Below are 24,732 nucleotides of genomic sequence, written 5' to 3' on the forward strand. Positions count from 1 at the left end.
TACTAGTGGGTGGATTTTTTTTTACAATTTTGAATAAGGGTGGTGAAACTGTTGTACAAAGACAATCTGGGAAAGCTATAACAAATTGACTCACTAGCAAAACCTATTCTATCAGTTTAGCTAAGGGTCAAACTAGATATGACATGGAGGATCTGTGAACAGAATCTTGTGTTGTTGTTTTTAAATTTATTCTCCATTCCTACCTGAGTTGGTGCTGCATGGGAGAAGCAAACACGTTGGCCCATTTACCTGATTTATCCCCCCATGAAGCTGAGATTTGCCATGAAGAGGAAAATACACAAATATCATGCGTGTGTAAGAGAGGCTGAGATCTAAATCAGGAATATAGGGAGGAGGCAGGCAACACTCCAGCATCATAATCTTTATCTGAATCTCTCCTTCTCTTTGCTTAAAAAAATGCAAGAGATTCCACTGACACATTTCATGCTTCTTCTAATTTGATTCTGAGTTGAGGATGAGGCTCTTGCTACTCACAGTCTATTTACTCTGGGTAAATTCAATTAATATAAATCAGATAATCTAAAACTGGCTTACAGAATGCGTTCAAGCATTACTTCTAAAATATTTTGTTTATTTTTGTAATAAATTTTAATTTTGTTTAGCAATGCTATTTTAATGTTATTGATCAGAGACATAAAAATACTTTTCTCTACCCTTCTAGTATTTCCCTCTTCCCCCTTTTATTTACAACAGCTTGCTTTATGAAAGTATTTTTAAAAGACCACCTTTCAGAAAGGGACAACACAGAAGTATGGAAATGTTTACAGATGGGAACAGCTTCCTGACGTTCATTGTCTGTGAGCTCAAGCCTTTCCAAAAATTTAATAGCCACACGTTCAAGAGCATCTTCAGGCCATGGCTGGAAAACATAAGAATAGAAACACTACTTGTGATATTCTCTTCATTATTAAGCATAGCACAGCATATTTGAGTATGTCCCCATCAGCAGTTCTTCGTGAAATCTGCTGCTAGCAGTTCGGGAAAGGAGGAATGGTTCATTATTTTCCTGCAAGTCAATGTCTGCGCTCCACTTTCTGGATTTCTTATTCCCCTCACAAACAAGCTGCAGCAGCCAACACAAATATTCTTTTTCTAGTACCACCTTACCCCTTCAACGAACACCCCCCACTGCCTTTTCCTGATTGCGTCCTAGTTTTTCCTGTGTATTTCCAGGCATATTTTAAGAACAACTCTTACATAGGTTTTAACCTCTTCTAAACTTAGCCTACTATAAGTATGCTGTTTATTGATGTTAAGATTTTTCGTAAACGTGCTAATTCCCTTTTGATATAATCAGATTTACTTCTGATTTATCTCCGTTGTCTGTGTTAACTTTTGGGGTGCCAAACTGTGGAGTGCATCCAACACCCAACAGCAAAAGATCCCCAGAGTTGAATGTCAGATTGCCTGCGAATGGCACACTTTATAATACAAACCAGTGTGCTTTGAGACAATTTGCTGTGGAGGGAGTTTTTAGTTTTTTGCTTTTACAAAAGCAGCATTATATTTAGAGCACAAGTTTCTACCAACTCACTGGGGCATACGTAATTCTTGCAATGTGAGAGAACATGTAATAGAGGTGAAAGCAAGCTTCTATAGGCCAGACTATATTGAGGAATCTATACTGAAGTCTTAGTACATAGTTTAAGTACCTGGAACCAGTCAATAGTACAGCAGTTGATGAGAGATGGGAACTGTCTCAGTCGGTTGCGAAAAGCATCTCCAATTGGGCTGAAGGCTACCACAACATGCAAGTTGTCTTTGCAGCGGTTCACAAAGAAAGCAAATAAAGCCAAGGGACTGAGCTCTTCATGCTTACTGCCTGCCTGGGCTACTGCACGAACACCCTAAAGGATAATAAATGTATCAAAAAGAATTACAAAAATTCTAAAATGTGATTCTGAAAAGTAATCAAAAATAAGTACTATAATCCATGCAGGATAAGACAAAGAAATTACATTTCTAGTTGTGAGTTAGATATCAGAAATCTTTGTTAATATGCAAGAAAATCATGCCTGTTAAACTAGTTTATAAGAGTTAGCTCCTAATCAGATGTAATGACCTCATTATGAGCATAAGAAATATTCCTCTTTAATGCTTAATCTTTAAAAGGGAAATAGCACATAGCAATTAAAAATAATCAGCCACTCATGTTAAAAAAGGAAATGGTGGTACTCAACTAAGTCCTTCTTAGAAAAGATCCATTGAAATTAATAGTTTGAACTGAATTCTAAGCAGTAGGTTTACATATTTTTTTAAAAGCAATGTTTATTTTAATTGTAACATTATACTTTACGAGAAGTAGTAAATTATGCATTTCTCATCATAGTACCTCCATAACCTCTTGTTTTTCATCAGCTGCAAAAAGGTTGGGGACTTCTCCAGTGTTAAGCACACTATCAACATCTTCTAAAAATCCTTCTTCCTTAATTTGTGTGTCTGTGATCAGAAATACAGTCTTCAAGCCCTTCATGCCTGCACTCCTCAAAAGAGTCTAAAAGCAACAACAAATATTTAAGTACAATAAATGTACTTAAATGTATTCAATAAATGCTTGCATTAAAAAAATCCTGGGTGCACATCCTAATGAAATGTGTTGCCTATGCCTACACTAGGTGTACAGAAATGTTTAACTTGTGTAAAAAACAGAACAGGTAAATGAGAAGTTGATTGGTAAATCTTCTGATGTTGATGGCTGGTCCTCTTCCCTGCTGCAAGAATCAGTTTGTCCTTTGAGGGGAAAGGACATCCCAGTTACTTGCCAGGGGAAGAGCAAGACTTGTGGGGATGTTTATTCCCTTCAAGCAGAAGTTCATAGTTCATAAAAGCTTCCCTTTATTGTTCTGTTCAGGACAGGAGTTGCTGGAGCAAGTTGCTCTTGCATTTAAAGGTAAAGGGACCCCTGACCATTAGGTCCAGTCGCAGATGACTCTGGGGTTGCAGCCCTCATCTCGCTTTACTGGCCGAGGGAGCCGGTGTACAGCTTCCGGGTCATGTGGGCAGCATGACTAAGCCGCTTCTGGCAAACCAGAGCAGCACACAGAAATGCCATTTACCTTCCCGCCGGAGCGGTAGCTATTTATCTACTTGCACTTTTGACGTGCTTTCGAACTGCTAGGTTGGCAGGAGCTGGGACCGAGCAACAGGAGCTCACCCCGTTGTGGGGATTTGAACTGCTGACCTTTTGAGCGGCAAGCCCTAGGCTCTGTAGTTTAACCCACAGCACCACCAGCGTCCCTTTAATCCCCTTTTAATAGCACTCAGGTTCAGGACTGGTGATACAACATGGGAAACTGGGATGTAAACTCCACTCCCCACACTGTACTGCTCAGATTGGAGTCCACCCCCACTATTTTCCCACAGCCAATTCATTCTTCCTTCTAAAAATCATTTTGGGTAGAAAGGGAGACTGCAACTTCCTGTGAGTTTTCCTAGGCTCCCAACTTGTAAAGTTACAGTTCGCTTCCAATAAATAAGATAGCATTGAGCAATATAAAGCTTACTGATTCCAGTCTAACGCCAACATATATAAACCTTTACCTTCAGATCGTCCCTCCACTCATTCATTCCATAGCTCTTAGAGATCTCTGGTTGGAATATATTCATTTTTGCCATAGATGTAGCTAAACGAGTCATGGACTGACGCCCACTTCCTCCCATTCCAACAAGTAAGGCATTACCTCCTGACTGCTTGAGCACACGGCATATGCGAGACAAATGTTCTAGCACATACCTATCACAAAAATATACACATCATTATTATAAACAAAGATCACAAATCTAGTGCTTTTAGTTATACAGACTAGCATGAAAGGGAGTTTCACTAGTCTGGATTTAGACTTTTTGGTCAGATCATGAAAGATTGCTGCCACCTTATAAGTTGTAGGAGTAGGTGTCTTTCATGCACTGTGGATATTTGAGAGGATATTTACTAAGACTTTTCATGGTAATGCATGTGTATACCACCAGCTGTGACCTTTTTGAAACAACTGACATGTTTAAGCAGGTTGTACAAATAGTTGGTGAGAAGTCAGTTGATTAAGCTCTGCCTGGATCATCTTAAGTAAAATTCTCTCTGGAAGCACTCTCAGAAGAACCCCTAGATCCCACAGTTCTAAAGAGAAATAATCTACAAACCCTAAAACAAAGTATCACATAAATCATTATAAATAAATAATTAAATATGCACCTGAAAATTACTAGGTTCATTCTTGTTTTATGAGTTTGGTTATATTCATCCAAACACAAATCCACAACATCACTAAACATTTGTACACTTGGAATTTCAAAATAAAGTCTTTCATCTCCTTCAAGATCTGGATTCATGTAGTCTCCAAACAACAGATTTCTCATATCTTCCTCAGTTACCTATTGGCAGAAAATAAATAGCATATAGTCTACAACATAGCAGTTAGAGTGTCAGACTTGGGCCTGGGAGGTCAGGGTTGAAATCCCCACTCAGCCATGAAGCTTATTGGATGACCTTGGGCCAGTCACTGCCACTCAGCCTAACCTACCTCACAGGGTTGTTGTGGAGCTTAAATGAGTAGGAAAGAACTATGTAAGCTGCCATGGGTGCCTTGGAGAAAAATTACAAATGCAATAAACAAAAAACCAAGCCTAAATGCCTTAACAACCTATTTTATGAAGGTAATAAAGGCCCCGTGATAACATAGGGTCTTGCAGCGCCTTTTAAAAACTAAAATATTTATTGTGGCATAATTTTTTGTGGACTAAAACACACTTCCAATCCTCAATTGGAGTGCATGAATGCTATTCACAGGAGAAAGAGAAATTGTAATCCAATCGGAATGTGGTGGCAACTGTTGCTAAGGAACCAGTGATGGCAGAGGACAGTTGCAGAGGCCAACAGTCACTTTGGAGAAAAAAAAAACGTTGGCATGTTAAGGATTCAAAATAATAATACTAATAATAATAATAAACACAAAAAACCTTGCCTATAGGCAATTAGAGGAAGCAAGGGAATGGGAAGGAATGTGAAAGTAAGACCTAAGCGGGAAAGGTTTGTTTCTTTGTTGTTGTTTTTCCTGAGTGGAGATAAGAAAAGAAACGAGTAAAGTTTGGAAATGGACACGCACACTGTGATAGACGAAGGACCCTTCCTTTCGTCTTACAACTTCGTCCTCTCACTTATTAAAAGAACTAACAGGGCTTTCTTAGGTAAAACTAAACCTTTCTCTTTTTAAATAAAAGAGAGTCCCTTTCCAGCACCAACGTGGCCAGGTACCCTTTTAAACTCTAGGCAAAATATGAGACTATTCCTTGTGTCCACAGTATAAGGGGTTCAGCCACTAGAAATCCCCTCATGTAAAAGCTCGCCTCTTCCCTGAGGTAACTTTGTGACACCCTGGGTCTGCCTGCCTATTTTGCCTTCACAGTGCACCTCGAAGACACACCCTCACCGTTCCGCTCTTGAAGGAAGTTTTGTCTTTTTAATGAGTGTCCACACAAATGAGTTTCATGTACCTTTGCTGGAAAATAACACAGACAACTTTTTGACTGGCACTTTAAAGATGGAAATTTATTTGCTTAAGGTCGTAATGGTTGCATTAAGGTTTTTTTGCATACAAGTGGTAATATCTTTGTTAATCATATAATAGATAACCTTACAACTACCTAACCTAAACCTACTCTCACAGACCTTCTTTTCAACCACCCCACACTCCCTCTCCAAGCACCCTCTCAACTGACAAAAAACGGCTGCCCATTCTCTTTAAACATTCATGGAATGTTCAGTCAGTTCAATCTGGAGTCTGCGTTAACCCTTGATGGGCCAGGTTGAAAAGGATAGAACAAACAGTGCAAAAACGTCACACACACAATACTATAAAGTGAAAGGATATAAGAGGGGACAGAAATGGAGTAGAAATGAAGTACTGTTAAAGGAAAAAACACTTAGCTGACAGAGCCGGGAGAAAATGACCTGATCCGTCAGGCAAAAGTGAAAAAACTGAAGGGGACTGAGCCTGCCTCCCAGAGTTCATTGCTCTCCTGCCTCCGTCACATGACGGGAGTCATAACCCAACCCATTTGGGCCCTCAGTAACTGTACCAAATTGTAAGAGGAATCAGTCTGAACAAGTCTATGTACAGCTTAAATATATACAGAAAAAACACACGGCACATTCACAATAGCAGTTATTCCTCTTTTCATTTTTTTGTTTTGTTTTGTTAAATTAACATTATACAATTATATATATTTGCTGTTTCAGTCGTTGACATTTTGCAACTGGCCCCATGGGCACAGGCAACCCAGCTGTGATGTTTTTGTAATATAAATATATGGGACACATATGGTCTCAAATAAATATATTTATTTACTTATTTATTTGTGTTTAATAAAACTTCTATTATTTTATAATTGTGTGTGTTATGTGTGTGTGTTGTTGAAATAACTGGACCTGAGCAGGAGTTAATTTCCTTCAATAGCATAAATTACCCCATGGGTGAACTAATCACAGGTGCAAGCTCAGCCAAGCCAGTTGCTATGACAACGGCCCAGTGCCTTGACTACATCTGTGACAAATGCATGTCAGCTCTGTAGTGTGTCTGTCTGTTAGTCAGTGTTACTTACCCAGTGTTAAGTCTTGAATTGCTAGACTTATTTACAGCAATTGAGATATTTTATGTATCTATATGTACATAAATAATATCAATGTTTTCCTAATCCCCAACAGACAAGATTTTCACATGGAATGATACAATGTGGTATGGTTTTGCTCTGGTTCCAATAAAACTAGTCAGGCAGAAATAGGTATGAATATGGGAGAGGAAAAGAGAGTGATAATCTTGTAATGAACAATATGAATACTCACTGGTGCATTTCCTTGTCTCAGATGTGAAAACACTGCATCAAATGATTCTTTGAAATGTTCTTTCACAATATCCTTCATTAGTTTGAACAGCCAAGCTCTATCGGTGTCATCCACAAGACGGTCATAAAATACTCGAAATACTTCATGTACAAAAAGACGCACCATTGTATGCTTGTTTACAACTGAATCCTTCTTGATGAGCAAGCAGCCTAGGATAACTCGTGCAAAGTCACGCAGATTGAATGTATAATGGGATTTAGCGGGTGTTGGTAACAGGTTGTCCATGGCCTTCTTATATACCTTGAAGATTGAAAGAAAAATTATCAAAACTATTTAAATTAAGTTTTTGTACTTAAATACTTTTTGTACTTAGGGCACGCAGATGTTTCTTGCACTCTTGGTTTAGTACATGTAGAATATTTCCCTGAAAAAATGTGAATGCAGAATCTAAAAGAAAAACTGCATTGTTGTTGCTCTGCACTTGAGACGATGTCCACACTGGCCCTAAATGAGCTACAATGAAAGGGAAGGACCACAAAAGACTGGATGCTGAATAAGAGCATCAGATTCCTGAAATATCCTCTACGCCGACACATCCTTAAAGTGCTATAAGACTGATGTCAGAAAACTGCTGAAATGTCAGTACTGGAGCCTCTACAGCTGTATATAATATATGAAGAACTGAATAATATTACATGGCATTAAATTGAACAATATCAGTTTTGCAGATATAGTAGGTAAGCAGTCATCATAATGGCTTATTGCCAGGCTATCTGAGGGACTATATTCTCCCATATGAACCTGCCCGGGTTCTGAGATATTCTGAGTAGGCCATTCTCTCATTCACTGCACCCTCACAGGCAGATTTGGGGGGCGGGGAGGAGAAGGGATTCTTAGTGGTTGCTCCCAGACATTGGCATTCCCTTCCTAGAGAGGTCACAGACTGTCTTGCAATCCTTCCACTGGCAACAGAAACATGAAGAACAAACTAAAGGAGAAAGTAGCAAAGCATTAGAAACTATTTCCCCTTGGAAACTAGCCAGGAATAGGCAGATAGATGGCTATACCTTTCATCCTAAATGGTTAGTCCATAGTTAGGCTAATTAATCTGTAACAGTAAAAAGCACTTTGAGTCAAGAAAAGGAGTTTTAATTGAATGTGCATGTGCAGACATACACATGTCTAATATCTGAACTGCCCTCTGAAATCTTTTCATGTACCTTTCTTTAAAAAAAACCCAGCTACGTGCCTTTCAGAACTGATATGCCTTTGAGACCCTTTGACCCTCCTGGAAGTCACCTATATATTCTGCCTGTGCAGGTAAACCAGAAATGTAGTGTATATATTGGCATCGTACCTCCATAGTGCCACTGACAATTTGGTTTCCAACTGTGAAGTATTCTGGGATAAATTCATTTGCTCTGAGGTAGAAAGATACAACAGTAGAGAAAATCCGGACCATTGTTTCATCACTAAAGGTATTAATTGTGCAAATGTTGAAGTGTCTCAGAAAACGAGGTGTGACTGGATTCCTTCCACCACCTGGTGGGCCCATGGCAGCCATCAATTGTATTTCAACTAATACAATTTTATTTGTATCTTTTAGGTCATACCTTCAAAAGAAATGGAAGTATGATCATCAGACAATTATAAATGGAACAGTACTTCTGCACTTGGAAATCTCTCATGTACAGTATCATGGGGTTCGTATTCTGCAGCAATAATTACATGAACACATTACATTAACGTAGGATACCTCCTTTACTTTTATGACTAATTTCAGCTTAGAATCTGCAAAAACAACAAAAGAACCTTAGATGAAGATGGAAATTAGAGATGGACACCCTGAATATCAGTAGTCTGGGACTTACAAAGTTTTGGCCAATGTTCACAAATCTAGCTTTACTAATGCATTGCATAAAAGCAAACTGATAAAAATGACACTTTTCTTTTAACTGTGTACATAAAAATAATTTAGTCTGAATAGTTACCAGATTCCATGGTCAAAAAACTGTCTCAGAAGTTCAATAGGAGGCTGTGCTCCATACTGTTCTAATGTAGGCATATTCATATCATCCACAAAGATGATACACTTCTTTCCCATAGGTGGGCCAAATATTCCTTTCCGTCTCTTGTCGAGCCTGGCCATGATAATGTTCTAAAATTCAAAAGCAAAACATATTTCTTAAGGATTAAAACCAGCTCATTCAAAAGAACAGTCAGTGTTGTTTCCAGAGGAAAATGTGCATAATGGGGTTGGTGAAAGCCGACTTCTTCACTGCCTCCCACTCGCAGAAGTTTGTTCTGTCTGATTTTCAAAGACGCCTTCATCCTCCCACCCCGTTCAGCAAGGTCCCTCAACCCTCAGAGGAATCTTGTGGGATCTACTGGAGAGAGAAGGGAGCAGGAAAATCAGCTTCTGCCAGCTTGTTATGCCTGCTTTTCTCTAGATCCAATCAAATTCTAGCATGTATTCTATAATACCGGTAAATACAGGTGTGTCTAAAGGTAGGTTTATTCTATTATTTTATACTGACTGCATTCACATGACACATTAAACTTTGGCTTACCAGAACTGTGTGAATGTCAGGGCTTCTAAATAGTCCTTTTTACTCTCACATCACATTGCCAAAGCTTAACCAAAAGCCAGGGTTTGGTGCTTTCTGAAGCACCATCCTCTGTTAAGTGCTGCTCCAGTCATGTTTAATGGGAGAGAGGCACTTCCGAAGTACCTCCTCCTCTTTTGAACAGTTCACTTGGGCTGCCTATTCCCCAACCATGCTTGCTAGCTCTTCTGCCTGCTGGTCTGTTGTCACACAAGAGTTGCCATGGCCACCTGCTGACAGCCATACAAACTGCAGCATGACAACAGCCTTACAGTTTTATTATATAATGAAATATGCAGTTGTAAACTGCCTGAGGGCCCATTTGCATCAAAAGCAGTAAGGAGTTTCAGTTTGTCCCTATTTGTCATTTTTTCCTGAAAATGTTTTCCATGAGCTTCTTGTGAAGATTTTCACAACTTGATTAAAAAAAACTCTAGGACTTAAACAGCTGTGCAAATATTCAAGCTTAAAAGCAGTTCAAGGGGGAAGTTATTGTTTTCAAGTGGCACATTAACCCATGTATTCCTGTTTACTATGTATGCCAATAAAGGTTGATTAATCGATTGATTAAAGTGGGCCATTACCTGCTTGCAAATGTTACTTGTGCAGATTCACCCTAATGAATTTATATTGATTTTAAAAATGGTGGTTATAAGAATAATCCAACCTGAAAAGCTAATATTTTTTACTTCATATGAAGTGGTGAAACTCCCCAAAAGGCTTTTGAGCAAAGGTAAAATACTATTTTACTGGTGAGTCTCCATCTGAGAAAAATGTTTTCTGGAATATCCCCTACATGCGAAGACAGGCTCCAGTAAATTGAGTAGATGAGACTAAGAGTGGGTCCAATGGTCAAGAAGGCAGTTTTTGCACATGCTGTAGAGGGGAATGAGTGGCAGATGGGGCTCATTAACCTGGGAAGGTAACCCATCTAGGAGAAGAAAAACTCTGATCCTAAACCTCTTCTGCCTTGTGGGACAACTTCAGGAGAAGAAAGGGCTAGAGCAGGCACCCCCAAATTCGGCCCTCCAGATGTTTACAATTCCCATCATCCCTGACCACTGGTCCTGTTAGCTAGGGATGATGGAAGTTGTAGTCCCAAAACATCTGGAGGGCTGAGTTTGGGGATGCCTGGCCTAGAAAGTAAACTGTACACAAATTCAGAGGGTAGTCTTCTAAGATGGTTGGATGGCGCCTTCTGGCAACTCCTACAGCCAAGCTGGTGCCAAGCGTATTGCTCTGCTTTCCTTTGGACCACATCAGTGTGACCAAGAGGAAAGTCTTCATCTGGGCAGCCCAAAACCTCCATACACACTGTCCAGGTTTGTGTCCCAGGGAGGTCACTTCAGCGCTGCTTCACCCCAGATGCGCACTCCATTGTCTCTCAAATGGGTGCCAAAAAACCCCCCAATGTACCTCCTGTATTTATTTAGTGTTATATGCTCAAGCCCTGGGATCTTCTACACCGAGACTAAATCTCCTGCCTTTCCCCTCCCCCTTTTAATTAAAAAAAATACTTACAGGGTTAAGTGTCATGTAAAGTGCAGGGCTTATGGAACTCCAGCAACTCACCATCTTAATTTACCCAGAGGCCAATTTGTGTCATTGGCTTAATGCACAATATCTTTAAAGTACCTAGCAACACTGCTGTTTTTTTTTACTAACCTGAGTCTGGTTAGCACTGGTTCGAGCAGAAAAATTAACAAAGAATGGAAAGTAGAGACTCTTTTCTATATGGTTCATTAGCTTGTCCTTCACATATACAGATTTTCCAGTACCTGTTGGTCCCACAAAAAGCAGCGGTCTTGGAAAGAAATTCATATACTTGTATTAGTTTCTCATTAGTGTAGACATAATGCTTGGAAATTATCAACAAATAAAGACTATTGATGGTAGCATTTTTACAGCGATTTTTAAACATGGCATTTTTCTTTTTGCATGAATACATAGCTAAAATCACAGAAATGTAAGAGAACAAATATAAATAAAATGGGATATAGAAGTACATGTTAGGCAAAAGACTCTTAGCTACAATTCCTGAATTATATTACCCCATAATTTTATTCACAACTCGTTTTTTATATGAACAGTAAGTATTTCAGAGTTTATAACAGAATTATAAAATTATAAAGAATATTTCTAAGACCAGACTAGTGTAGATTAATCTTTCTAAACTCTTAACTAGTGTCACTTACTTTTGAGACGCAATACAAAGTGATAGTTTACCTTTAAAGCCATAAACAGTGGTATCCAAAGGGCTGCTTTCCCCTCAAATGAACCTGGATACTTTCACTTTGGAGGTCAGGTAGATGGCTATCAGAGAGGGCGTTTTTGGTGGTGGCAAACAAACCATGAAACTCTCCACAAACAAGTTCATTTAGCACCTCTTTTTTTACTGTTTTCCAAAGTCCAGTTTGAGCCATCCAATTATTCCACAACTTAAATCTTATAATGGCCCAATTTGTCTGTTGTGTGTGTGTGTGTGTGTGTGTGTGTGTGTGTGTGAGAGAGAGAGAGAGAGAGAGAGAGAGAGAGAGAGCAGGGATGCCAAGTAGCCTGCACAGTTTGAATAAGATGGATCACTGCATTTAAGCCCCAACATTAAACTGGGGTTACATATGAAACAATCAGTTAGCTTCAACTGTGTGCTGTGTGCATCTATACCATTTATCTCAGCGAATGGGAAACTTTCCACATAGATCTTGGGCAAGAGCCATGGCTTTGAGCTGGAATATACATACTAAAAAGTGCAGTTGGGAACAATCAAAGAAACTTAGCACCCTACCTCTTGATGACAATTCTCAGAATTACCCCCCCCCCCCCCGATTTGTTATTATGTAAACTTTTTTCAAAAAATAAGATTAATTCACCAAGGAGCACAAAAAACCCAGCCGGACACAAATCTAAGAGGATAGTTTTTCTGGGGGTTCTATTTCTTAAGTGTATTTCTTGGAGTATTAATAACATTACTAGAATAGTATAATCTCATGAACAATGAAAACATTTTCACTATTATAGGAAGCAATTTTTCTTACTTTCCATATTTAATGCACAATTCCATCAAATAGGTATATCTCACTGTGTCCATTGTTGGGACTATAATGTCTTGAACCTTAAGATTTTTATCATTATAATTGATGCTTTTAATGGCTTCATTCCAATGCATCCAACGGCCCTTGCCTTTCATCTAAGAAGAAATGCAGAAATAATGTTTTGCAAAAGATACGGTACTGACAAAATATATTCAAAATAGTTTCACTAGAACTTGATGCTTTTAGCAGTTAGTTGTTTTAATTTAAAACATTTAATTGAATCTCAAAGCAATGGTTTCAAAATTATCAGCATTATAGATGTATAACATTGTACATCTATAATTTGCTACATATTTACATAGGGTGAATTGCAATGTATTTTTTAATTTCCTAACAAGTAATAATATTTAGTTCCGGGGCTCAGTAAGCTCACTCTCTTTCTTGCCCCTTCTACATATGGTATGCACAGCTGTGTTTATATAAAAAAGCCTCACTTGGCATAAAGCACAGTGGTGTATTAGTTGGAGTGTTGGACTAGGAGCTGGGAGAGACTAGGGTTCAAATCCACATGAAGCTCCCTAGGTGAGCTTGGGCCAGACACTTACTCTCACAGCCTAACCTACCTCGCAGCGTTGCTGTGAGGGTAAAATGGATGCAGGACTATGTCTACCACCTTGAGTTCCATGGAGGAAAAAGTGTGGGATACAAATGCAATAAATTAATAAATAATAAATTCCCCCTTCCCCAAAGAGGAAAAGAAATGTGTTTTCACTTCTTCAAGCTGAGCTTTGGCCTCACTGCAGCTTCCCTGCAAAAACCCAGTGGGGAGAAGGAAATACCCTTTTTTCTCTATGAAGAAAAGGATGAGAAGTCTCATTCTCTTCAGTTTTTGCAAGAAGCAGCAAACTAGTGCTTGTGCTAATTCCAAAAGCTCTTTTTTATCAGGAGAAAAACTTTTCCTTTCTTATCTCTGCAGAGAAAAGGAAGGAAAGAAGATAATGCCTCTGCCTTGCAAGCTGACTTCTTTTTTTATAAATAGTTTTTATTAAGGTTTTTTGTGTTACACAACAAAAAGGGAAAGGTACATCTATTGTCTCCACTCTCAATTTGTAGCCATTCCTCATTATTGCATATTACATGTCAATATCCCGACCCCTCCCGTGGTGAAATGAAGACACAGGACTCAATAAGTAAGGTTAATGGGCATGAAAAGGCCACAACTTTATTGGTTACAGATGTTGAGCGGTATTGGCTTAGGCATTGGAACTAACAGACTATATCCGACTCCAGCACATTGTGCTGGCAGTCTGGGAAGGGTTAACCACTGATGGGAGAGCCCCTGCTGCTGCACATCAGCTAGGGACTCACCCTGTGGTCACCGATATGGGGCGTGCCTTTGGCCCTCACCTACCACGGCTTTGGACAAGGACACGCCCCCCGGACTCATTTAATGAAGTACCCTTCAGCATTTGCGGGAGGTGATGACCCAACCTCCCCCCCACCTTCAGTCTTCCCGAGATAATCCAATGCCTAACCGCCAAGACCAAAGTTGTGACGAATTGCTACGAGGTAGGTGAAAACCACCAGCCACAGCCAATTTGCCAAGTAGGAAAATTCCTACCAGGCCCCTCAATGGCGACCAACCGTGGTCCATAGCAAGGTCAGGAAGAAAAGCTGCCTAAAGGAAGGGTGGGTGGGGAAAATGAGTCAGCTGGGAGCAGGAAGCAAGAGGCTGGGCCCTGGCCGCGCGCTCATTTAAATGCAACAAGCCACGCCCTTAGGCCGCACCGATTGGTCGGCCAGCCAGGCCCCGCCCAGGGCTCAACCAATGGCAACAGGGGATGGAGCCATCCCCTGCGCACGTGAAGGGCTCATAATGCCTGCAACCCCCCCTCCTTTCTATGGTCAGAAGGGGCTTTGCAAAAACAAGGAGGAAAGGAAAGAAGAGAAACAGAGTTTTCTTTTGTTTCTCTCCCGTCTCATTGGGTTTCTTGTAGGAGGCAGCAGCAGCAATGCACTTCTAGCACTTTTTGCAAAATATCTATTTAAAAATAAATGTAAGTGATATTTTAGCAATTTATTAGGTTTATTTAACATATATATATATATAAAACATAGCACTAATTATTCAGGCACATAATTCAGCAACCTTGCTTCTATTATGCAGTCCTGTTTATATATAAACATAAACATACATACAGGTACATATTTCAATGTTAAGGAAAGTGCAGATCAAGAGGTCCATGTATCAAATCCATGAGCCCTCTTCTAACTGCTTATATTGCAAACAATGGGAAGGTACAGATACCACACAGCATTTCCAACTGTATGTGTCATGCAGTTCCCAGGTAATGCAAAGCCATTTGAAGGCATACACATAGCCGGGGGGCAGGGGGGCAGCTGCCCCCCTAGATCAAGTAAATGGATAAAAATACTTAACTGACCAATTGCATCGCAGATAACTCGGTTCTGCCCCCCCCCCAACATGCCTGCCCCTCCTAAAGTAAATCCTGGCTATGCCCATATTTCAAGGCAAAGCTTTTGTGGATGTACCATATATAGGTGTATAATGCAGCATCATGTTTTCAAATTCTATGGCTTTCAACAGCTACTCATTCCTAATGAAATATTTAAGAAATTCAAATACCTGTTAATAATTATATAAATTATTCCATACCTCAAACATGAAATCATACACCATGCCTCTCTCTTCAAACGGATGTTCCCATTTCCCCACAGCTGCAGGCATCGGATGTTTGTCCATCTTCCCTCCTATAATATCCCTCATAAAGGCATCAAACAGAACCCGACCATCACCATCACAGGTTCCACCAATGGACCAAACCGTGGCGAAAGCAAAACAACCCTTCCATTTTTAAAAAGAGAAAGAAACGATGATGACGATGATGTATTCATGGCAAATCTCACTTGAAAGGCTTTAAAGTTATACTATTTATCTATAGCAGAAATAATATTTTGAAGATGCAATCCTCCAGCCAGTTTTCTGCATACTGAACTTAGTGGGACTTACTTAATAAACTCTGAGGGGGAGGTGGCAGGCAGGGGTGTAGCAAGGGGGGGGCGTAGGGGGCGGACTGACCCAGGTTCCATAATGGAGGGGGTGACAAATTATCAAGGAACAATTATTGCCCTACTAGGGCGGTTCATAAAAAACTTTTTTAAAAAATGCCTGCTCCAAAGGTCTTATCTTACTATACTAGGGATTATATAGCTATATATGAAATTTCATGCATATCGGTTAATATCTTGACCCGCCTCCACCAAAATAGCTACGGTATTTACTTGGCTGTTTTCCTATGTCGTGAAGGCTGAAATTTCAGTTCAGTGGAGCACTTACTGTTCCCAACCCTAACCCTGTGGAAACCATCTAATTAGACTTTAATTTGATTTTGAGATGTTTTTAGGAGGTAATTTAATTATTGTTTGATTTTATACCAATGTTATGTATCTGATGTTAGCCACCCTGAGCCAGACCGGCCGGGGAGGGCAAGATATAAATAAAAGATTTTCATTTATATTACTTGTTATTATTCCTTTGTAAGAAAATATGAAATAACGTAAAACCATTTTTGCGGGGGTGTGTGTGTGGCAATGGGGGGTGACAAGAAATTTTTCACACTGGGTACCACCTGACCTTCCTACGTCTCTGGTGGCAGGTGGGTGCCAGTTGCACCCTTCTCCACCGCCGTCTGGGTGGCCGGGAGAGATACAGCAGCCCAGAGTGCTGCAAGCCCAGCCCCGGGCCACACTGCTTTTGGGAGCAATGTGCCGGGTTCTGGGGCGCCTGGACTTCCATGTCACCTTGGGCTCTAGTGCACCACCTCCAAGGTAAGTGCTGTCAGGGGCGCCCCCCCCCAGCTTCGCTACTAAATATAGATCCAATTTAAGTGGGGTGGAATAACTCAAACAGTATGCTCAAAGAAGTGAAAACATCAGACCAACCATAATCCATTTGCGGATGTGTGGACTGGTAGGCTCCTTTTCCACTGCATCACTAAGCAACATTTCCATAAGCCGAATGAGAGAAACCACATTATTGCTATTGCTGGTGGGAACCAACTCCTATAAAAGTAATTTTAAAAAAGTATGAATGCCACATGAACATAGAGATGTTGTTGTTGCTGTTGTTCAGTCGTTCAGTTGTGTCCGACTCTTCATGACCCCATGGACCAGAGCACGCCAGGCACCCCATCCTCCACCGCCTCCCGCAGTTTGGCCAAACTCATGCCAGTCGCTTCGAGAACACTGTCCAACCACCTCATCCTCTGTCGTCCCCTTCTCCTTGTGCCCTCCATCTTTCCCAACATTAGGGTCTTTTCCAGGGAGTCTTCTCTTCTCATATATATTAGTATAAAAATGATTTAATACAGCAACACCTTATCTTTAAGAATTTAAATTCAGAAAATGTACAAATATGACTCTAGATTATTTTTGTTTCATATTATTTTAGAGAAGCCCGTTTCCAACTTAATCAGTTATTGAACATTTCAATCAATCAATTCAATCTTTTGTTTTTAAAATGTGTATTGATTCATATTTGTGTGTTTTTTCCGTATAGACTTGATAAAGATCACAAAATACTTACTAAAAATACTACGGCATACAAACTGAAGTTGTCTTAGCTCCATATTAGTTCAACATTAATTCCTTCACCTCAGTTAACATGTTTTACAATAGATTTCACTATGGTAAGACTGAACATTTCTTTATATACCCTGTGCCAATCCCATCAACAGTGGATTCTTTCTTTCTCCTGTCTAGGCTTAAGCTAGACTCCTTCCATGCTTCTACTTTCTCTCTGTTTCTATGCCTGCAAACTGTGTTTACTATTTTTGTTATGTATTCAGTGGTTTTTAATAATGTATATAAGCAGTTGCTTTGCCCGTTTCCCAGTTATGTAGTTCAATAAAGGTACTTGCTGTTGTCGCTGTGTCTTGCCTCGTGGGAATCCACCTACACTTCAATTTTCTTTTTGGATTAGTCAGGATCCTCTTCAAAGAGGTACCAGCCAGTACCCTTCTAAAAGGGAAGATCTTTAAACTAACTTAATATAGTTCAGAGAACTAAAGGAGGAAATTCAATTTGGTCTCAAGGGATGCCTTATCAATCACTCCATCACTGCCTGAGCCTTAATGGGGATGGGAATTTATTCCAGACAAAGGCTGTGCAAAGGAATCACTGAGGGAGAATTGAGATTCCTCTGTGAGTATCTTTGCTGGCAGGATCCCTGCCTGTCACAGTGAGAACTCTGGAAGCTGAGGGTTAGCATTACCGTCTCCTATCAACTCTCAACACCTTTAACAAAAAAACAACAACAAAAAACCTGTAGACACAACCCACGTACTTAACAATAGACACACTAAACTATTTTTCTTGAGAACAACCTACTTTGCATTGTTTTTGACGCATTCTTAATGCTGGTGGTACTATCCAATTAAAGAGATCTTCAAAAAGTTCTTGATACTCCTTTTGGTCCAGAGGTTCAGGAAGTGTACTCAACCAAGATGTTACAAGTGGCAACCAGCCCAGCTGTAAAGGCTCCAAATAAATCATTCCACAACGACTGACTGTAGCAGGCTGCAGGATAATAATATTTACTTCTCTTAAAATTTCATTATATCTCCAATTTCAAGTCCTGTGAATTATTTGAACTTGCCTTTAACATACCGAAGCCTGAGACAGATCCATAGCTTCAAAAATGAGGCTCATCTGAGGGGACATTTGAATGATTTCTCCACTCATCAAACAAAGCTAAGAACAAAAAAACAAAAACAAAAAACAAAACTCACTCCCAGTTTTAGACTGCTGCAAATTTTATGCACCAGAAGCAGCCCAGTTTCTTTAACCCTAATTTGAAATAGGGAGGGTATTGGAAAATTTGAACAAGTGCAGGTATTGTGACTTATCTCATTTATTGAAATGTCGGGATATTCTATAATCAAATTTGGAAAAATGCTAATTTATTAATATCTAGTTTGGGGCCATTGCTCTGCTCCACTATCATTGTATTGCTGTTGTTGTTTTTAGATGCTTAGTATACTATCTAAAACTATAGTTCCTCTGAACAATTATTTAATGAAAGAGGAAACTGTTGCGTGACTGAGTCTTTGTGCTAGTAAATACCGGTAAGCCCTAAAATACTGAAATCATAATTGGATTTGGATATAAGACTGCAGATTGTACCAAATACTGGATATATATGCATCCATTGGTTCTGTATGGCTCTTCTTAAGCTAGTTTTTCTGATACTTACAAAACCTGGCATTTAGTTAGTTATAGTGGCAAAGGGTCCTGAGAAATTCTGGGAGAGAAGTATTTAAAGTATATTAGTTTTACGATGAATTCCCCCTCCCCCGGAATTAAGAAAACTTAGTAAATGACTGGTTTCCAAGTATGTGTGTGTGCTGACTGGCTCAAGTAAGCTGGCTCCTACTTGCACTTATTGTTAAATCTGGTACTACAAGCTTAGAAAACAAAGTGCCACTCAAAAATACAAACATGAGTGCCAGAAATAATGATGTAATGAAGTAATCATGAAGTAATCATGATGATGATAACATTAGATGTGTATGATATGGAAATGAATTTTAGAATGATTTGATAAAGGACCTGACTGCTTATATATCAGCTCTGCTACTGGCACTCTTTCCAGTTTCCTCTTTTCTGCAAGTCAACAAACCTAATATGCATCTGTGATGTCAATTGTGCTGTAGTTACACAAAGAGCTAGCTATTTGGGGTCAAGGCTCAATGAATAACTTCTCAACCTATTTTATCTCAATACATTTTAAACTTCCTTGAACCATTTTACAATTGCCTGATGTATTTTGATTACTTAGGCGTTACCTTTTTGTTGTCATCCAACACAGTGTTCATGCTCTCTATCCAGAGGGTATCAATAGGACCATCAAAAACAACCCATTTTCGATCAGGTGTCTCAGTTAAAGCAAATTCTCGAAAAGTGTTGGCAACTATGCCATCTGTCCACTAAAATAAGGGAAAAAGACTTTTTAAAATTTGAAGAAAGCATTCAACAGAACCTAATTACGTAAATCATTTGAATATGGTAATCTGTTCTACTGAATGGACAAAACCTAAGCAAATAAACACCTAGGAAAAAGCTAAGCTTAAATTGTTTTCTGGACAAACTTTGGAATAAAATGTAGATATGTTACCATTAGTATGAGCTAGGCAGAGAATGTGCATAAATACTACCTTCCTTTGTATGAATATGTATTCATGCTAAGGGTTGCTGTCCCTGCCCATACTGTTCACAATGCCACCTACCCTCCCCACTGCCAACCCCAATCCTTCACACCTCACCCAAGGGCTTATATGGTTCATTACTGTAAGGTACTTTTTATTTCTCCCCGCTCCTCCGCTCTATTTTGTGATTAACTTACCTCATGAGATACTGGGTCAAATCTTCCAAAAAGTTGTCCCATAGTAATAGCTTTTGGATTCACAGTTCTGTGAACTACCCTTTCTTCATCCCCATACCCACGTTCATTCATAAGGGAAAGTGTATCTGCCAACACATGCAAAACTTTGGTCTTCCCAGCAAAAGGCTCACCTACAAGCATAAAACTGGTAAATAAAAAGTTGTTATTTAGTATTTTCCTTTTTGCCAAGAAGTCTCATGACTAAACATAAACATACACTTAACTGTTTATTATTGCAAAAGCTAGAACATTCAGCTCCTTGTAAAATCTATAGAAAGGTAAGGAGTGAGGTGGCAAAAAAATACAGTGAGTTTTCTTTACCCTGTTATAAGGGAAACTATGTCAACTTAACCAGACCAGCTCTGCTTGGGAACCACAGGGCAAAGGACTTTGGCCAATGGTAGGGCTGTAAAGCTGCTTTCTTCAGGGATCAGTGGTGTAACTGATTTTCCTAAAGGGAACTCAGTCATGCAGCCAAACCAGCAGTCTTCAACTCACCACCCACAGCTGTGAATTCAACCCTACTTTCTGCAGGGATCAGCTGTACAATAAAGTTCTCCATGAAGAACTTGGTTGCACAGTCAACCAAGAAGCATAGAAGTATACTTTCTCCACGCCATGTATAATTTTCTTAACTTCCCTATCATGTCACCTCTTATTTGCCTTTTCTCTAAACTAAAAAGTCCCAAATGCGGCAACATTTCCTCATACATGAGTTGTTCTATCCGCTTGATCAGGTTGGTTGCCATTTTCTGAACCCCATACCTATGAAGATTATTTATCATAATTATACTTACCCATGTCTAACTATCATCATTTCATAGGTCTGTATCATCTTTTCTAGAAAAACTTTAACAGGCTGAACATTGTGTGCTTTACAGCATTCATTTGCACATTCCAGAAAATCCTGAAATAAAATTTTAAAAGGTAAATCTTAGCTACCGGTAAATGTGAGAAAATAAAATAAGCAAACACATCAAGTTCTGAAGCAGACTTTGCATTCATGGTAAGACTTGGTGAACTGAAGCTTTTTGAAAACAGTCCACTTAAGAAATAGACACGGCACATCATTCAGTTAGGAACAGACAACTGCATGAGCTAAAACTGTCAAATATTGAAAGAATTACTGGGGAACAATACACTAAAAATATACTCACATTGTAGTCAGCTTCAGGAAGCTTAATACCAGGGAATAAATCACTTGTAATGCCCATAAACAGAGGTATGTCATGTGACAAAAACTTAGGTTCATTTACATCTTTGATTGATCGAAGGAGCTGAACAAAGGAAGAGAAACAGCAGCAGAGTTGAACAGAAATTATGTTCTAGTTTATATCACAAAAATTAAGCCGCACAACAATAAAAACAAAGTTCCATCAACTGCACTGTGTCTCCTACGAGTATTTTTCTTTCAAGCTGATAATTAACCACATTGCTAAGTTAAAGCAATACGATCCTAACATGAATCAAAATTTGTCTCCAAGAAAGAGAAATCATTTGGGGGGAGGGAGGATAGGGCAGTGCGGAATCTACATATTTAGCTATAGGGGGGCAAAAGTCTTTACTGCTACTCTCGTCTCTTGCATGTTCATGTCTGCCTCTTGCTGCCACTGGCACCACCAAGAGAAGAATGCCTACACACAATTCCTTCTCTTGGTGGCAGTGTCAGCATGGGAAGGTCACAGAGTGGAATGTTTGTTCCCCCTTCATGGTCTATGCAGGCTTCCCTCTCTTGGTGGCAGAAGTGACAGCACAACAAAGGAGAGCATTTCTTCCCTTCAGCAGCGTTTTACCTTCTTCTTCCTGGGGTGAGCAAAGAAGTGGGCCTTTCTATAGCCACCCCTCTTCTAATAAGAGGAACTTCTGCTTATTAGAAGAGATGTGTGGGCTGTAGCCAGCCACGCCACATCGCCATCAGGGAGAAAAGAGGCATGTGCATGTTCAGTGACTCCTTTTATTCTGGCCGGGTTCCACTTATTAGAAGAGTTGTCTACCCAGCAATACATTGCTTTGCTGCCCCCTAACCTGCCACCTGGGGCATGTGCCTCCACTTGCTCCCCCGTCTTGATACAGGCCTGGGAAAGGGAAACATTACTCACTCCTATAATGGGTATGACAAATCACTTCTATGACCTCTAGACTGAAAGGGCTTTGTAAATGTTAGTTATGTTGAATCAGTATGCCTAACACGTGCAATCCATCTGAAGATTTTGCCGATCTCTATGTTGAGGACGCGGGTGGTGCTGTGGGTTAAACCACAGTGCCTAGGGCTTGCTGATCAGAAGGTTGCCGGTTCGAATCCCCGTGATGGGGTGAGCTCCTGTTGCTCGGTCCCAGCTCCTGCCCACCTAGCAGTTTGAAAGCACATCAAGAGTGCAAGTAGATAAATAGGTACCGCTCCGGAGGGAAGGTAAACAGCGTTTCCATGCGCTGCTCTGGTTTACCAGAGGCAGCTTTGTCATGCTGGCCACATGACCCGGAAGCTGTACGCCGGCTCCCTCGGCCAGTAACGTGAGATGAGCGCCGCAACCCCAGAGTCGGACACGATTGGACCTAATGCACAGGGGTCCCTTTACCTTTACCTTATGTTGATCAAAGCTAGCTTAAGCAGCCTGGGAGAACACAATAGGTGGCAAAGCAAAGATTGTTCAAAGCCACACAATACTCTTGTATTTTACTGAGTAGTACCTTTCTCCCCCACTTGCTGCTGGTATTACAGTTGCTGGGGAAAGTCCTTACATGTATAATTTTGGGGTATTCTGAGGGTCTGGTAAATGAAAACTTATGCCACAAAGTAACTGTCAGTCTTTAAGGACACACAACTCCTTGTAGTATTTCTAGTACAGTCATATCTTGGAAGTCAAACAGAATCCGTTCCAGAAGTCTGTTTGACTTCCAAAACGTTCAAAAACAAAGTGTGGCTTCTGAATGGCTGCAGGAAGCTCCTGCAGCCAATCGGAAGCTGCGGAAGCCCTACCAATTTTGTGATGAATTATAAATAAAGTCAAAAAACAGTACAGATGTACCTTGGTTTTTGAACAGCCTACTGGTAGTTCTTGAACGTTTTGGCTTCCAAAAGAACATTCAAAAACTGGAACAGTCACTTCCGGGGAAGCCAAAATGTTTGAGAACTAAGCTGTTCAAAAACCAAGGTACTGTTCCTGACTTTATAATTCATCACAAAAAAAAATATTCATTTAAATTGGGTGGGGAACATCAGACCCAGGGGCTGAATGTGGCCCCTGGGACTCTCCCTCTCCTTATTTCGCACCTCTCACTGGTCATACAGGAGTCCATTGTGTACTGACATCAATGAACTGAACTGCTTTAGACCACTGAACTACAAAGACATCTGCCCTCTGATCTTATAAATTTCATACATGGAAAAATTACACCAATGTTACTGGAATGGGACAAAACAGCAAGGTACTAAAAGTCCATTTGAGAACTAATGACTATTTCTAAAGTCAAGTTAATAATGTGACACTTACCAGTATATCTTCATTTTCAAAAGGAAATTTCAGTTTTAGATTGCCAGCAGCTATCAGCACTGCTTTGACTGCACGCATACCATAGTCATAATGGAACTGAGATGAAAGCTGTTCTGAGCACAATCTGTAGGTCATTACTATTTTCACTGATAAAGGTTTAGCATTCAGAAACCCATATGAATAGAGAGAGATTTCAGCAATGAGAGCATAGTTAGGAACCATCATGGCAACAGTTCGGAAGAGGACCTAAAAGGCACATTAAGGAAAATATGATTGTTAAAAAATAAAAAAATAAAAAAATAAAATATATGAACAAATTGGGGGGGGAGAAAGTATGGCAATTCTGCCCCCCCCCCCAAGGCTATATTTTTTCAGTGGCACTAGTATGCTTATTAATATATACATTTGTCTTTCACTTTAACAACAAAAAAACCCTCCACAAACATTTAATGAATTTTCATACAATTGTTCTGGAAATGTTATCTCATAGCTGCCAAGCACCCTCTTATTAAAGAAGAAAGGACTTGCGTGTCGAGACCCCGCAGCCACCCCCCAAGGATGAAAGAAAACACCAGGACACAGGATATAAGGTTAATGTTATTGGGGAAAATTTGGCCACAACTTTATTGGTTACAGAATGTGAGTGGTATTGGCTTAGGCATTGAGTGGACCTGACTATATCTGACTCCTGCCTGCAGAGCAGGAAGTCCAGTAAGGGTAAACCACTGGTAGGGGGAGCTCCGTCGATTCAGACCAACTCGAGCTCCCCCTGAGTTCCCAAGGGGGTCGTGGCATGGCCCTAGCCCCGCCCCGGGCTTCGGACAAGATCCACACCCCCAGATTCCTTTAACGGAATACCCTTAAGCTTGGAGGGGCAGGCAATGGCCCGGCCTCCCTTCCCCCATCACAAGGTCACCCAATGCCTAACCGCAACACCTTACAAAGTTGTGACAATTGCTAAGTGGTAGGCGAAAACCAAATGGCCCAGCCAATTTGCCAAGTGGAAAAATTCCTACCAGGCCCCTGACAAGGGCAGGAGACCAACCGAAGTCCAAAGCAAGGCCATTGAGGGAAACCTGCAAGTAGGGAGGGAGGGTGGGAGATTTGAGGAAGCGAGCCGAAAGGAAGCCCTCCGGCTCGCCCCTCTCTTTTAAAGGAGTGCCCCGGCCACGCCCCCCAGCCAGCCGGTTGGCCGGCTGTTTGCTGACGCTGCTGGGACTCCTCCAGGTGCCGAGGGACAAAGTCCCCAGCCCACCCGGAAGTGGGAGGGCGGCTATGAGATCCA

At 40.4% G+C, this 24,732-nt stretch overlaps 1 protein-coding gene across 1 annotated transcript in view; it reads right to left on the reverse strand.

Moving 5' to 3' along the window:
* The window catches only part of DNAH12 (dynein axonemal heavy chain 12), a 98,003-nt gene that overhangs the window by 39,907 nt on the left and 33,364 nt on the right, over positions 1-24,732 (reverse strand). The window contains exons 27-45 of the mRNA XM_033140968.1: positions 23,448-23,693; positions 21,114-21,233; positions 20,754-20,863; positions 19,918-20,101; positions 19,361-19,501; positions 18,183-18,266; positions 17,904-18,092; positions 16,458-16,577; positions 15,172-15,360; positions 12,498-12,649; positions 11,128-11,266; positions 8,848-9,014; positions 8,214-8,469; positions 6,857-7,156; positions 4,211-4,389; positions 3,562-3,754; positions 2,354-2,515; positions 1,674-1,868; positions 747-880 (exon numbers count right to left, since the gene is read on the reverse strand). Coding sequence (XP_032996859.1) covers positions 747-880; positions 1,674-1,868; positions 2,354-2,515; positions 3,562-3,754; positions 4,211-4,389; positions 6,857-7,156; positions 8,214-8,469; positions 8,848-9,014; positions 11,128-11,266; positions 12,498-12,649; positions 15,172-15,360; positions 16,458-16,577; positions 17,904-18,092; positions 18,183-18,266; positions 19,361-19,501; positions 19,918-20,101; positions 20,754-20,863; positions 21,114-21,233; positions 23,448-23,693 — 3,260 coding nt within the window. The remainder of the gene's footprint in view (positions 1-746; positions 881-1,673; positions 1,869-2,353; positions 2,516-3,561; positions 3,755-4,210; positions 4,390-6,856; positions 7,157-8,213; positions 8,470-8,847; positions 9,015-11,127; positions 11,267-12,497; positions 12,650-15,171; positions 15,361-16,457; positions 16,578-17,903; positions 18,093-18,182; positions 18,267-19,360; positions 19,502-19,917; positions 20,102-20,753; positions 20,864-21,113; positions 21,234-23,447; positions 23,694-24,732) is intronic.

Source organism: Lacerta agilis, chromosome 2, assembly GCF_009819535.1.
Source record: "Lacerta agilis isolate rLacAgi1 chromosome 2, rLacAgi1.pri, whole genome shotgun sequence".
NCBI classification, from domain to species: domain Eukaryota; kingdom Metazoa; phylum Chordata; class Lepidosauria; order Squamata; family Lacertidae; genus Lacerta; species Lacerta agilis.